Source organism: Lissotriton vulgaris, chromosome 12, assembly GCF_964263255.1.
Source record: "Lissotriton vulgaris chromosome 12, aLisVul1.2, whole genome shotgun sequence".
Lineage (NCBI taxonomy): Eukaryota > Metazoa > Chordata > Amphibia > Caudata > Salamandridae > Lissotriton > Lissotriton vulgaris.
This window is the reverse complement of record NC_141700.1, coordinates 165,067,885-165,082,273: the sequence shown is the minus strand read 5'-3', so window position 1 is coordinate 165,082,273 and position 14,389 is coordinate 165,067,885. Positions and strand designations below refer to the sequence as shown.

The window sequence follows — 14,389 nt, the reverse complement described above, 5'->3', positions numbered from 1 at the left end:
TTAAGGAGTATCCTATAGCCAAAATCACGCTTCACACACCTTCAGGGAAAAATATGGAAGTTGTTGTGGGAGTTATGGCTGGTTTACCTGAACCCATAATCATAGGGACTGATAATCCTTCATTTAGTACTTTGCTATTGGATACCCTTCACCACCTGTCCCTTCCCCATGATACCTTGTTAGCTGCAGAACCCTGGGCCAGGGACACCCATTTTAGGACTGCCCAATTGAACGATGCAAGTCTCACCAATGCATGGCAGGTTGCACGAAACGGACAGGATCCGACCACTAGGACCAATCCCACTTTTCTTGAAAAAAATGGTCTGCTTTATAGACTCGCCAAGGCTGATGCTGAACCTCAACTGCTGGTCCCGAATGATTTTCGTGATCAGATTTTGTTCTTTGGTCATGCCCATTTGTTAGCTGGCCACTCTGGGGTAGAAAAGACGAGTCAATCTATATTGCGACACTTTTTCTGGCCCGGTATTTACGCCCAAGTACAGAAATATTGTCAGGAGTGCAGAATATGCCAGAAACGGAACCCCTACACACCACCTCCTGCCCCTTTGGTACCCATGCCTATTATAGGGGTCCCATTCGATCGTATAGGAATGGACTTAATCGGGCCTTTACCGAAATCCTCCCGAGGACATCAATACGCCTTGGTTTTGGTTGATTACGCCACGCGGTATCCCGAGGCCTTTCCTCTTAAATCAGCCACTTCAGTAGCGATAGCCCAGAGGCTAGTCGAAGTGTTCTCTCGCATGGGTTTTCCAAAAGAGATCGTTACCAATCAGGGCACCCCTTTTGTTTCCCGTTTGATGCAACAGGTATGCAAACAGTTAAACATCAAACACATCAAGACGTCTGTGTATCACCCACAAACAGACGGTTTGGTTGAGCGATACAACGGCTCCCTTAAGCTAACCCTAAAAAAATTGTTGTCGGGTGATGGAAAGAACTGGGACCAGTTATTGCCCTTGGCCCTCTTTGTACTCCGTAGCCAGAAACAGTCCAGTCTAGGGACCTCCCCATTTGAATTGTTGTTCGGGAGACCCCCTAGAACACTCCTTGAGATCACGAAGGATAGTTGGGAGACTGAGGGAGCACAAGAAGCTGAGGCCCTGTTGGATTACACCAGACAACTCCAGAGCAGGCTACACAAACTCAGAACGCTTGCTCACGAGCATTTAGCGGTAGCTCAAACCAAACAGAAAACCCTGTATGATCGTGGTACAAAGTGGAGGGTGTTGGATGTAGGTGACTGGGTTTTGATTCTATTACCCTCCTCTACACATAAAATGAGGAAGGAGTGGCAGGGACCCTTCAAAATCTTGAAGAAAATAGGACGTACTACGTATCTGGTACAGTTAGGAAGAAGCAAAACCCAAATGTACCATATTAACTTCCTTAAAAAATGGTTAGGTCCACCCCCTCAGACAGTCAACGTGGTGTCTCCTGTACTCAATACAGACCATACAGTTAGTGCTGCTCCTGTAAATCCTGACTTATCTGTTATCCAGCAACAAGAAGTTAGGAAACTGCTCTTGTCTCATTCAGTAGTCTTCTCGGATCAACCGGGCCGTACCCACTTGGCGGAACACAGCATACCTACTCTCCCCAATACAGTGGTAAAACAGAAGCCCTACCGAATCCCCGAGGCAAGACGCTCGGCATTCCAAGCCGAGGTAGACAGTATGCTGAAGTCCGGAATCATAGTCCCTTCCCACAGCAACTGGTGCTCACCGGTGGTATTAGTACCGAAGCCTGATGGTAGTATCCGCTTCTGCATCGACTTCAGGGCCGTTAATCGGGTGTCTAAACAAGATGCATACCCCTTGCCTAGAGTCGATGAGTTACTGGAACGCCTTGGGGAGGCTCGGTATATCACCACCATAGATCTCACCAAGGGATATTGGCAGATTCCCCTTGCTTCCAAAGACATGGAAAAGACAGCATTTTCAACCCCATCTGGTCATTACCACTTCACGGTACTTCCCTTTGGTTTGCAAGGGGCGCCAGCAACGTTTCAGAGGGTCATGGATACACTGCTGGCACCTCACTTACAATACGCGTCTGCCTACCTGGACGACATTGTAGTATTTAGCAAAACCTGGGATGACCATTTACAACACCTTGGGAACATACTGACCAGTCTAAGGGATGCCAATCTCCACATTAATGCGAAGAAGTCCCGATTTGCTTTCCAGCAGGTCAATATCTTGGGTACCTTTTGGGGGATGGACAAATTAAGCCTCAGACTGAGAAACTGGAAGCGATCAAAGCTTTACCCTACCCCTCTTCAAAAAAAGAACTCGGGGCCTTCTTGGGATTGGTGGGTTATTACCGCCGATTCATTGCTCAGTTTGCTAGTCTGGCTGCTCCTCTCACAGACCTCCTCGGGAAGAACATCAAGTCTGCTGCACTCCCCGCTCCTTCTCTGGTACAGTCTTCGGCTTTCCAAGCCTTGAAGGATGCTTTGACTTCTTCATCTGTCCTCATTTCCCCTGATTTCCTCAAGCCGTTCATTCTCCAGACGGACGCCTCTGGGGTTGGCATTGGTGCGGTCCTTTCCCAGGAAGACGAGAATGGGGCTGAAAGACCTGTGCTCTTTATCAGTCGCAAGTTGTTTCCTAGGGAGCAGGCGTATTCTACGATTGAGAAGGAGTGCCTAGCTGTCCGTTGGGGAGTGGAAAAACTGAGATACTATCTCAAGGGGAGACCGTTTGTGTTGTACACGGACCATGCTCCCTTAACTTGGCTTCAGCGTAACAGGGGGAACAACGATCGCATTCTGCGTTGGTTTTTGGCCCTGCAGCCTTTCCAGATCGAGGTCCGTCATCGAAAGGGTTCCTTGCAAGGAAATGTTGACTTTCTGTCCCGCTATCCGATTCCCCCCGATCGGGTCAATCCTGGGGGTGGGATGTGTCACGAAGCCGAGCTCCCTGACCTAGATGAGCTTCCTGATTCGGACGGACGGGGTGTACTTGCTAACGTTTCTTCCTTTCCACCCCGTCCGCAGGATCCTTTGGACATTTCCTGGGTTTCCTCGGCTCTGCCTCAGGGACGTGCATCTCTGTATCCAGCTTCTATGACGCTAGGGGCATGTTCTACAGCGATCGGCCAATCAGGTGAGAGGACGTCATCTGACACTACCCAATCAGAGGAGCTGGGGGCGTTTAAGGAAGCCCCGTCTTGGACTGTCGGGCGGAACCTTCGGAACGCCAGCCGAAGCACGAGGAGGACGCCACGGAAGAAGACGGAGGAACTGTCGTGGAACCGCTGCTAGGACCCCTGGAGCTGAGTGACGACAAGCCAGGAGGCCAACGATACCACGAGCTGCCCCGCCACACTTCCAGGGGAGAAGTGTGGCTCCACAAGGTACGGGGGCATTTTCAAGGGTTGTTCAAATCACGGGGTGGGACGGGGTAGCCTGAGGGTGGTCACTATCGTCGTACCTTGCCGGCCGTCTACACTCCCAGACTGCTAGAGTTGGTGGTAGCACCCTGGTGATCCCTCACTACCCTACCCTCCTCTCACCTGTTGTATATACCGACCCCAGCCCCTAACGTGGCTGCTTTTCTTTTCCTTTTCCCGAGTGCATCTCCGGACCTGTGGCCACCTCCAGCTGCCTCAAGACTGGAACCGAAGACTTCGGAAGTTTCCCCAACGGAGAGACTCCACGTTTATTGTTAATACCCCCCCCCAGGACACTGTACTCTAAATCCTTTTTGAACCTACCTCGGTGTTTTCAAACCGAATAAAGTGGTTAAAGATAGACTCATACTCGTGGCGACTCTCATTCTCCCGACCCCGTTCCCCACACACTGCTTCATTGTTGCACACGCTTAGTGAGCAGTTGCACTTGGCACATTTTCTTTACTCCGCGTTTGGCACACTGTTAAAAGGTTCACTTTCACTGAATCAGTTAAAGTGCAGCGTTAGGGGTGCTAACAAGGTAACCTCTGGTTCCTTTAGGTATTCTTTACTTGGTGTCATTTCTAAGCTCGTTTATCACCTTCTGTGCCATTTACAATAGCTGAACATGGCACATACACACGCACTCTGCAAATTTCTCTGTGTAGTAATGTTCAATGTATTCCTTGCTTTTACATAACGCTCAGATTCTTAGGAAGTACCTCATACCACGCTTTCTCTTTAATGGGAATCGCACAGCTTTCTTTAGACTCTGGTCATCTAAAGAAGGGGTGTGGCCGCTAAAGTGAAATCATGTTATGGGGCGCTTTTATAAACAAGCATTTGGAATGCAATAGGCCTCACATTTGCAATAGTTTAAGTTATTGCATTGTAAATGACAATGCCTTTTATTTATCGGTTTTAAAAACCAAAACATAAATATAAGGCATGGTCATTTACAATGCCAATAGCTCAAACTCACATAAATGCGAGACCTATTGCATTGCAAATGCTTGTTTCTCTCTCTTGTCCCTCTTCTATAAGATTTTCTTTCATTTTCCCTCCTCTGTCTCTGCTGTGAATGACCAGGCAAGGTTCCCATATATGTGCACACTTCATGTGGGCGTCTAGCAAATAGTGAGGTATGTTTTTGGGCTTGTAGACTCGTAAAATTTTGCCAAAGGCTTAAAAGCTTAATCTCTGTTGTGCTCGAGGGCCGCTTCGATGGAAGCAGGGTGCTGGGGCGTGGGTGGGGGTGTGGTTGGAGCGTTAGGTGGGTGCAGGGGAGGCAAAGCATTTACATCTAGTGGCTGAATTACAAAATGTAAAACCGTTCAATAAATTAAATTGATGTTTGTAAAGCTCAACAACCACCCCAAAAGACATCTCAGCTTTAAAAATTTGTAAAACAGAAAGAAAGCCTGTCCTCAGAAAAATAAACACTTACGGTCGAGTGAAAAGCCAGTTTTTGATAAGCTTTCTGAAGGTGCCAAGGTTAGCAGTTTGCTTTAAAGATGTCCTTGCCCAAAGGACAGATTTAGATCTGCCCCTTAGTTTGAAACCTGAACTTATGGATTCATAGAAGATTATTGCATCAGATCTCAGCGTTCAATATGAGAAGTGAGGAACACAAATATCAGAGAGACATTTGGGACCAATTTTATAATTGGCCATGTAGACAATGAGTAAAGCTTTGAAAATAATCCATGTTCTGACTGGTAGTCCATGCAGCTCCCGCAGGCCATCTGCAGTAGCACTTTGGAAAGGGAGTTGAAATACCAGTCTCCCTGCTGCATTTGGAACGACAAACTTGTAACTCAACACATTTGATATAACTTCTATGTTTTTTAGTTTTTTATTTTGTGTTTGTGTCTTGAGACTCTGTTATGTAACTGGTTATTGTTTCTTTCTGAGCAAACACAAGGAGATGATGGATGGTGCTCTGATAACCTTCGATCATGATCGCACTTTATAAAACTCTAAAAAAAAAAAAAAATGTCTTCCAGTACACAAACACTAGGGCACACACTCAGTTTAGACTGCAAAGGCTCAAGACCTTTTTGCCTGATCAACTTTGCTATCACTGCGACCATTCTCAGTGCTTTGAATTCTTCCCACATGCTCTAGATGTAAGTTACTTGTTGTTCTGTGGTTCTGTTGCTAATCTGTTTTCAGGCAGAGCATGCCACGTCGGATATCATTCAAATCACTTCCTAAGCAATTGAGGGCTGAGACATGCAGTGGTTATTACAGAACACACAAGAAGATCACACATGTATCTCAACCTGACTACAGGCAACTTTAGTACATTAGCTGCTTCATCCATGTGATGGTTCTGGTCCTATATCAATTGAGCTGCCTTTTCGCTATTTACCACTTTTAACACATTTACAACTCACCAGTCAACACCAGTTGTCTCTCTTTTCTGTAATAACTTCTGTTTCTTTTGTAATTACTCCTCGTTTCTGTATATTCTAGTGATGCCTGCCTAGCCTGTATTCTTGTTTTTATTTTTCCTTGTATTCCTCTTTTAGATCTCAGATGGAGCTAACGCAATGGTGCTTGGGAATTTGGGCGATCTACCAACGCCTCTTGCAATTATCGGTGGAAACTGTGCTCTGCAAGGTTTTGACTATGAAGGAAATGATCTTTTTTGGACGGTGAGGGTCTCATTCTCCTTAGCATTATTTACATTAGTCATGATTTTCTTTGGTAATAAAGCCTCGTCTGTGACAACCAATTTTGGGCAAATAATGATAAAAAGAAAACATTGCAAAGAAGAATATTCAACATCTATAATACATTACGTCCCTTAATTGCACAACAATCATCCTCCAATGGAAACAAAGTTACTTATGGGAATTCAGTTTGTTAGGGATAGAGTGAAACAGTTCTATCATAATACCAGAAAAGACACCCAGTAGAAGTCCTTGATCATCTCAAGCCAACAAAACTGTGAAATCTGCTGAGTCGGTGTTCAAGCACCTGGTCGGAAACTCTGAGACAATGATGAATTATTTGCGAGTGTGATTTACTTTACTCCTAGAGGTGAAGCCCTTCTTGAGGCTCACTAGAGCACGCCATATTTATAAGTCGCTGTTTAGGAAATAGGATGGCTTACATTTGGTTTGGGGCAGTGTGAACACTATTTGTGGCTTTGGTATTGCATATCTTTGTCATCCTGCTATGTGTATTAATTTCTAAGGAGTAAGAGGTAGGATATGGCATGTTAGGAGTTGGTTTGTTATTAGCTGTGTTGTTATAGGACACCTGAAGAAGGGATACTGCTAAAGATGGTAATAAATATGTTGTTGAAAATAATACATTCTACTCTGTTAATTTGGAGCGAAAGGAAGAGGAGTGTGCAAAAGGACAGATAATGAGCTCCACTGTTTTTGAACACCCAATCACAGCTTCAATGTATGTTTGTTTCATGCTTTCTTTAGGGCTTTCATATTTCAGTTCATTGTCCAAGTGTGTAAAATTGTGTACTATTCAGAGGAAAAGAACACGTCGAAGCTCCTTGCTAATGACTTAGATTATAATACATTTTGATGCTGTACTCCCACTTCCATAAACACAAAGGACGGTCTTATTCAAGTCAACTACTACTGTTGTGCTTTGCATCTGCCACACAAAATAGGACTGTCCTCAGTCCACTTCGCTCTGGATATTTTTGCATCTTGTACTCCTGGCATCTTTAACCACTGCTATTTCAGACAAAGTTTGAAGTACCTTTAGCCAAAGATGTTTATGCTGTTCTTCAAGCATCAGAGGTTTGAATCGTTTTCAGCCAACCGAAATGTATGTCCCATCCTTCTAAATGAGATTGGCAGCTTGATCTCGGTTTGATGAGGTTTGTAGACTCTTCACAGTTTTATTTTTGCTCCACTCTCTGCTGATAGATTTGCTCAAACTAGGTCTATATCCACCAACCAGAACAGATGTGTGTGTCTATTTTTGATCAAATGAGGTTTCACTGTCCCTCTACCGTACCAGGTTTACTCCTTACGCACACTGCTATTCTCCTCCACCATCCACCCTCGCTTATTAAAACTGCGTACAGACTAGGTTTGTGTCGCATCAGCTCAGCCTTGACTTGTACTTAATTTAAACAACTACTTCTGATGTCTTTCTACCCAGCTAAAATTAGTACTTTCGACATCTAACACAGCCTGTACTCCTGAGACTGCAAACCTCCTTTTCCCAGGTTGGGGTTCTTCTGTCCAAATGAGGTTCATACTATTCTTCTTCCAGGAAAGGTTTGTGTTCCTTCCACCCAGTCAACGGTTATAGCTACGGACAATTCATACCTGCACAGCAAGGTTTTAGGACAAAATCAAAGGTTTTAAATTTCCTTTTAGAGTCTCAATATTAGGAAAATATCCCACAAATTATGGTAATTTGAAAATTACCTTCAGAATAGGTGGGCTACTTTCCTAGAAAAGAAAAAACATACAGAAGCACTACTAACAAAGGTGGAATGACTAAGCTGATAAAGTGGGGACTACCCAGCAGGAGTTATCAAAATATTGTAGCTACATAGCTGGTTCTATTAGAAACAATAATTCATTGCATTGGCACATCTGTTAAGTTGCAGGCAAGGGAAACCCTGCATAGTGAGTCTTTTCAGGGAAGTAGTGAAGCTGGTTTTGTTTCGGTTAACCCACTGGGCGCTCTCTCCTGACTATGGTAACCCCCTTTGCTCTGAGGGGCACACACACACAGAGGATGTTGATGTATAGGCTAATGCACATTTTCACCATTCCCTGCAGATGTATTCATTTTTGTCACTATAAGTTTGAGACATTTGCATGCAGGCAGACAAATATTCTGAACATTTTGCCTGTCTCTATATATGGCTCCAGCACCAAACCATACACCAAAATGACTGGATTTCTGCCCCTATCTCATAACTGAGATTCGTTGTCATCTTCACCATGTTGTGGGTTGTAACTGCTCTCCAGCATAGGTTTCTACACCCCTCCTATACTCATCCCAGGTTTATTCCCACCTCTTCCCAAATGCCTCCACCTAGGTTGGAGCTGCATATTCAATTACCCAAACTGTGGGAACTGAGGTTTGTGCCCTACCAACTTAACCATCTTTCCCAGGGGAGTCTAATGCTGCTCTGTCCCTAAAGTAGGTTTCTGCTCCACCAGTTATTGTTACGTCTTTGCTAGTCAGAGACTGCTGCTCTCGTTTGCACAATAATGGTTTGAGTATCATCAACTGAAATCTGATTTTTATTGTTTATTGGCAGTTTGACTTTCCCACCTTTCAGTGGAAGAATCTTCCCAGCAGATAGGTTTCTATTTTAGACTCTTGTTGAGTTCTTCCGGGATTTTCACCCCAGCACCAGTTAATCCGATTTAAGACCACTCCACTACATGACCTTGTATCTCTTACCTCAATGACTGAAAAGATCGGATGTAATTGAAACTATTCTATTAAAATGTTAAGACCTTGTTTGTAAAATATTTTAGATTTTATCCGGTGACAGTTTTGTATCTGGACATTGAGCACTCCTCGTACGTGACCCGTGGTCATCCTTTCATGAAGTATTTTAATCAGATTACAAGAAGTCAAACAGACACTGTAAACATAGTAACAACTTGTTATTTCCTTTCTAGGTTACAGGAGACAATGTACGTTCATTGGCCTTATGCGATTTTGATAGCGACGGCAAAAAAGAGGTTGGTACAGTGAGTCATTTGTATCTGAGATTCTTTTGTTACTGCACACCGTACCATCACAGTGGAGTTTGACACAATTGGCTTTTCCCCGGAGAGGTTCAATGTCTATAAACCTAATTCATGAGACAATCTCCATTAGTATCCAAGCAATTCGATTGATGTTATCAAATGTATTATATTTTAGTGTTTTTTTTTCTTTTAGAGTAGGATTGCACTCACAACCATCTATCCAATTAAGTGTGAATGTATGTACTGCTATTTGATATCCTTATAGACTACTCCAACGCCAAAGCTGATCGCGGGATACATACTGCAGATTACAGACTGCACAGACAATATGAGACTTTTCCTTTGTCGATTGACCCTATAAATCTAATGGAGTATATTGAGCATCAGCATTGAAAAGACCCAGGCTTAACTGCCCTAGGAGCGAAGTAAATGTGAACATAACAAAGTCACCCATTCATCTTTTGATTTATGAACCAACACATTTGGTGATATGTGAACATTAAGTCGAAGAAAAAAGAAAATCTATCATCAACAGAAGAAAATTTTACACTTTGCCTTTCTTTCTCCATTACATCTATTAAACCAAGGTGCATACTGCAGAAACATCCTTAAATAAGCTTTTAGGAACATCATTTGCACAATACTAATTGAGAAGAAGAAAAATGTAAAGAAGTAATTGGTTTCTTCTTTGGTGTGGGAGGACTTCACCTTCCCACAGTCTCCATCCTAGTGTTTAGAATAGTGACTCCTGTTCGGCCCATGTCTGGGTAGGGTTTTTGTTAACTTTGAAACAAGATAACTCCAGTTTTAGTCCAGGTCAGTATCATTTCCCTGAGGTTCCAAGCTCTTACGCTGTCCTCCAGGTGTCAACCCCAGATTTCCTCTCAGTCCTGAAAAGGAAATACCCGTACCTCAACACCATACTGAGGTATTGGGCAGCATGAAGCCACGTAACAGCGCAGTCTGAAGGAATGTCACAGGTCTGAGTATTGTATCTTCAGACTAGGGAAGGGTTTGTACAGTGGGATTAGGGAGTCTTAGTGGAGTGGGAATTAAATTAGGGACATCAAGATTGACTGCAAGTGCTGAGTAAAGGAATCTGTGTGACCAGAGCCTGCACTCAGAGGAGATAAGTTGCCTTAGAAGGCAGGGGTGTTTCTAAGACTCATGAGATTTCTTGGCCGAGGGTGAAGAAGTAGCAGGATCTGTAAAATTTAAACAGATGATCCTTATTTATCGTCAAAGAGAACGACTGAAGTGCTAAGTAGTAGTATCTTTTTGAGCATAGGCGTGCATGGCATTAGGTGGCAAATCTGTTTATTTCAGGTAGTATATTTGTAATAATGATGAAGTAATAGCAAATTTTAAAGGTCCATGTTATGAAGGAGATCTCACCAAGGGTAGCCTTAATTTTCATAACGGTACCTGCAGAGGGCCGGCTGCATTTTCATGCGGCGCTCACTCAAGGAAATGATGGGCCTCAGGCCTAATATCAGCGCTACTGGCAGGTTAACCCTGCCATAGGATCAAATTCCTCAAGAATTTTTCAGAGGATAGTGAAGGCGGGAACCCCTGAGTCCTGCTGGAGCCATCCATTCCCTTATTTATATAACAAAAGTGTAGAGGAGAGTGTTAACAGTTCTAGTTACAGGCAAGTGCTTGTTGCTTTCTCTGTTTATGGAGTCCAAGTTTGATGCCAAGGTAATTGTCTCCCATAAAGTCTCTATTATTTAAAAACAATGTGGTATTTTGTTTTTCATTTCAATGTATTCCCTATTAATGAGTGATGTCTGTATTTTCTGTGGGCATCACTTTACCGGTTATTTATTTATTTTAAAGGTTTTATATAGCTCTGGCTAGACCCGGAGGTATCAGAGCGCTTTACATGAGTATAACATCATAGTTGCAGGTTACATCGTTACAAAGGTTATATTATAATCCATTGAGTTTATTTTTTTTAACTGTCACACTTGTAAATGAGAAGCTTAAATGAAAGCGAATTGTGTGTATTAAATTAAACAGTGATCAACATTGTTATGACATCACCTCTTTTAGCTTCTGGTTGGCTCTGAAGACTTTGACATCAGAGTGTTTAAAGAAGATGAGATTGTGGCAGAAATGGCGGAAACCGAGGTAAGAAGAAAATTAAGGAGTTCAACGAAATATGGCATCAGAAGTTAGTATTGCGATCACAGATACTGAAAATAGAAATGCTCTTTACGAGGTCCGAAATTTCACCTGGCCTTGACGTCATCAAAAGGGCTTTCTGCCTTTGAGCTAACAGTATTGCTCACGAATAAACAATAGGACTGAAGATATGGCCACGTTGAAACTGTTGAAAGTGAGCTATGAAAGTGACAAAGTTCTTACTGGAAAGTGCCAAGCTTTATTAAAGGTCCATCTATTGCTGTGCAGAGTGGAGTGGTACTGTTTTTTCTATCACTGGAGATCTCCTTTTACAGCATACATTTGTTGTGCATTTGTAAATCTCCTCATATCGAGGACTTCTACTGTACACTCATTGGATGATAATCCGCAAACGCCGTTAATATAACTGACTTTAATAATTGCGACAGGTGAAGTCACGTATTGCAAGTTTATGGCCTATTTGGTGCTTTGGGTATGTGCAAGATTAGTAATTTTTCCTTGGTAAGTAAAAGGGGCACATTCTATTGTGAGAGGGTAGGATGTTTTGTGGGGGAAATGTAGTCTTTTTATATTTGATGAGCTTGGGCATTTCACTTTTCAGGGAAGGATATAGCTTTGAAGGGATTGACCAACTGTCGAAGAGGTGTAAAGATGTTTTGAGTCTTTCCAGAACGAAAGTGTGCTTTCTAATCAATACATCAAAGTAGATTGTGCAGAAGTGTGCCCTGGAGACTAGGTGAGTGTGTTTTAGGGGAGCATAAAAGAGGTAGATTCCCGGAGTCAGTAAATACTTAGGGAGTTGGGGGTGAGTGGGAGGCAACTCTGTCCCACAGAGGGTTATCTATTCCAAGAGCTGGGCATCTTGATCATTTGTAGAAGGCAACTCCATGTGTTTACTGGGCATGGTAACTGTGTACACGTTGAAGAGCTGACAAAGCAAGGACTTGCAGGAGTGGGGTAAACGGCATAAACCATGCTGGTGCTCCTTGCAGAGGATATTGTTCTGGACTCTATAATTGGTTCCTTTTGGACAATGGGCTGACATACTGAGGCAGGGGCACCTTTGTTAGAGGGGGTGCATAATGTGAGATTTGAGTGACACACATACAGCCTCTGTCATTAGGTATTATAGCTGTATTTCTGAGTCTCATCCATGATGTCTGTGAGTTGACGTTCGAGTTGGAGTCCTCCATTACTTTAGAAAGAGTTGCGTATTAAGAGAAGTGAACATATGTGAATGCTGAGGTGCAGGTTGTATTTTGTAAAATGTCAGTGCCCAGGGCTTTGCTCAGAAGCCCGCTGCAGGTGCAACTGAATGTCGGTGCACTGAATACCAATACTGGTAGTCCTAAATCCACCTGCCTCTTTAATCCTCTACCAGACATTCCCTGCCTCTTTAGCTCACTCTTGCAAGTTCCTACTTTCCCCTTTGTGGCGTTTTTTCTGTCTTTCTGTTCTTCCACGTTAAAAAAAGGAGTTCATGGTTGGTTGAGGTATGAACCCAGGCAAGTAGTACCACTCTAGTCAGCACAAGCTAGATACACAATAAGATAACCTGTGCTCACCCTCTGATAGCTTGGCACAGAGCAGTCAGGCTTATCTAAAAAGGCAATGTTCAACACACACACACACAGTAACACAATGAAAAAACCACAAAAAGACCACACTGGTTTAGAAAATAAAGAGTATTTATCTGATTCAAATAAGACCAAAACAACAAAAATCCAATAAGTAGTTCTAGAGATATGCATTTAATAAATATCCAAGTACACACAGTACTAAGTAGTACTTATGATCATCAGCTCACTTTTAAAACTGGTAAGAAACGACAGAAGTCCAAATAGGGACGATTGGTAGTTGCTTCCCCACAGTATTGTGGCCAAAAACAGTATTTTAACAAGCAAGAGGTGCCTGAAGAGCAGCGAGCTACAGGTCCTCTGGACCGGGGTGCAGGGACCATCTCAGCTGCCTGAAAGCATGCAGCTCTATTTGGAAGCCTTGCAGGTCTGGCCCACACTAGGTTAATTGAGGAGTTGCAGGGTTGACAGCTACGTGGAACGGGGCCTGCATCACTGGGGCTCTCAGACGAGAAAGTGGTGCGGCGATGGCCCGTATGGCGTCAATCTCTGGCAGATCCGAAATGCTCACAATGTGTGGCAATTTCCCTCTGGGCACAAACGAGCTGTCAGTGCGCAATGTTCAATCTGATCAGCTGACGCATTGGAACAGAGGTGATTCCTGTTACCACAGCAACACGCTGGAGCTGCTGAAAGGGGCTCCCCTCTGTGCTGCGGCATTTGGATAATAACAAACATGGGATCTCAATCGGTGCTAAGTGATGCTAGTCGTCGTAGAGTGTTGCAGGTCCAAAAGCAAAGCACTTCGCTGTTGTAGAACCCTGGTGCAGTTTAGACCGTGTTTGAGCTTCCCACAGCGAGATTCACAGAATAGAGTCTTGCAGCAATTTCGGAGAAGAAGGAAGTCCTTTATGCCCTGAGAATTCACGGAAAACTAAGTTTGCTGCGAAGACAGGTAAAACGTACAAGTACGTGTCCTGCCTTTTAGTTACACAGCACCCTGTCTTTAGGGTCACTTGGGGCCTACCTTAGGGATGACTTATATGTAGTAAAATGGAAGTTTGAGACTTGGCAAGAGGCTCTAATTTCCAAGTTGAAGTGGCAGTGAACTGCACACACAGGCCCAGCAAAGGCAGGTCTTAGACAGGTTTGAAAGGCTACTTATGTGGGTGGCACAGCCAGGAGTGAAGGCCCACTAGTAGCATTTAGATTACAGTCCCTGGGTACATGTTGTACCACTTTACAAGGGACTTGCAAGTAAACTAAATATGCCAATCAGGCATACACCAATGTCAACATCTTTAGGGGAGAAGCACATGCACTTAAGTACTGATTAGCAGTGTTAAAGTGTTCGGAGTCCTAAGGCCAACAAAAAGATATAGCAAAACGTGGTGGAAAGCAGGCAGCAAGTTGGGGGAAGACCACGATGACATGTCTAACACACCATCTTTTGGTTTTGCATTTGTTCCCTCTGATGTCTGATGCCGGAAAGTATGTGCCGAGCCCCAAAAACGAGTGCCAGTGTCTCCCACCAGCTACCAC

General features: G+C 43.7%; 1 protein-coding gene across 1 annotated transcript in view; it reads left to right on the top strand.

Annotated features, from left to right (window-relative positions):
* The window catches only part of BBS2 (Bardet-Biedl syndrome 2), a 317,210-nt gene that overhangs the window by 123,414 nt on the left and 179,407 nt on the right, over nucleotides 1–14,389 (top strand). Inside the window, exons 5-7 of the mRNA XM_086947694.1 lie at nucleotides 5,952–6,077; nucleotides 9,051–9,113; nucleotides 11,178–11,255. Coding sequence (XP_086803820.1) covers nucleotides 5,952–6,077; nucleotides 9,051–9,113; nucleotides 11,178–11,255 — 267 coding nt within the window. The remainder of the gene's footprint in view (nucleotides 1–5,951; nucleotides 6,078–9,050; nucleotides 9,114–11,177; nucleotides 11,256–14,389) is intronic.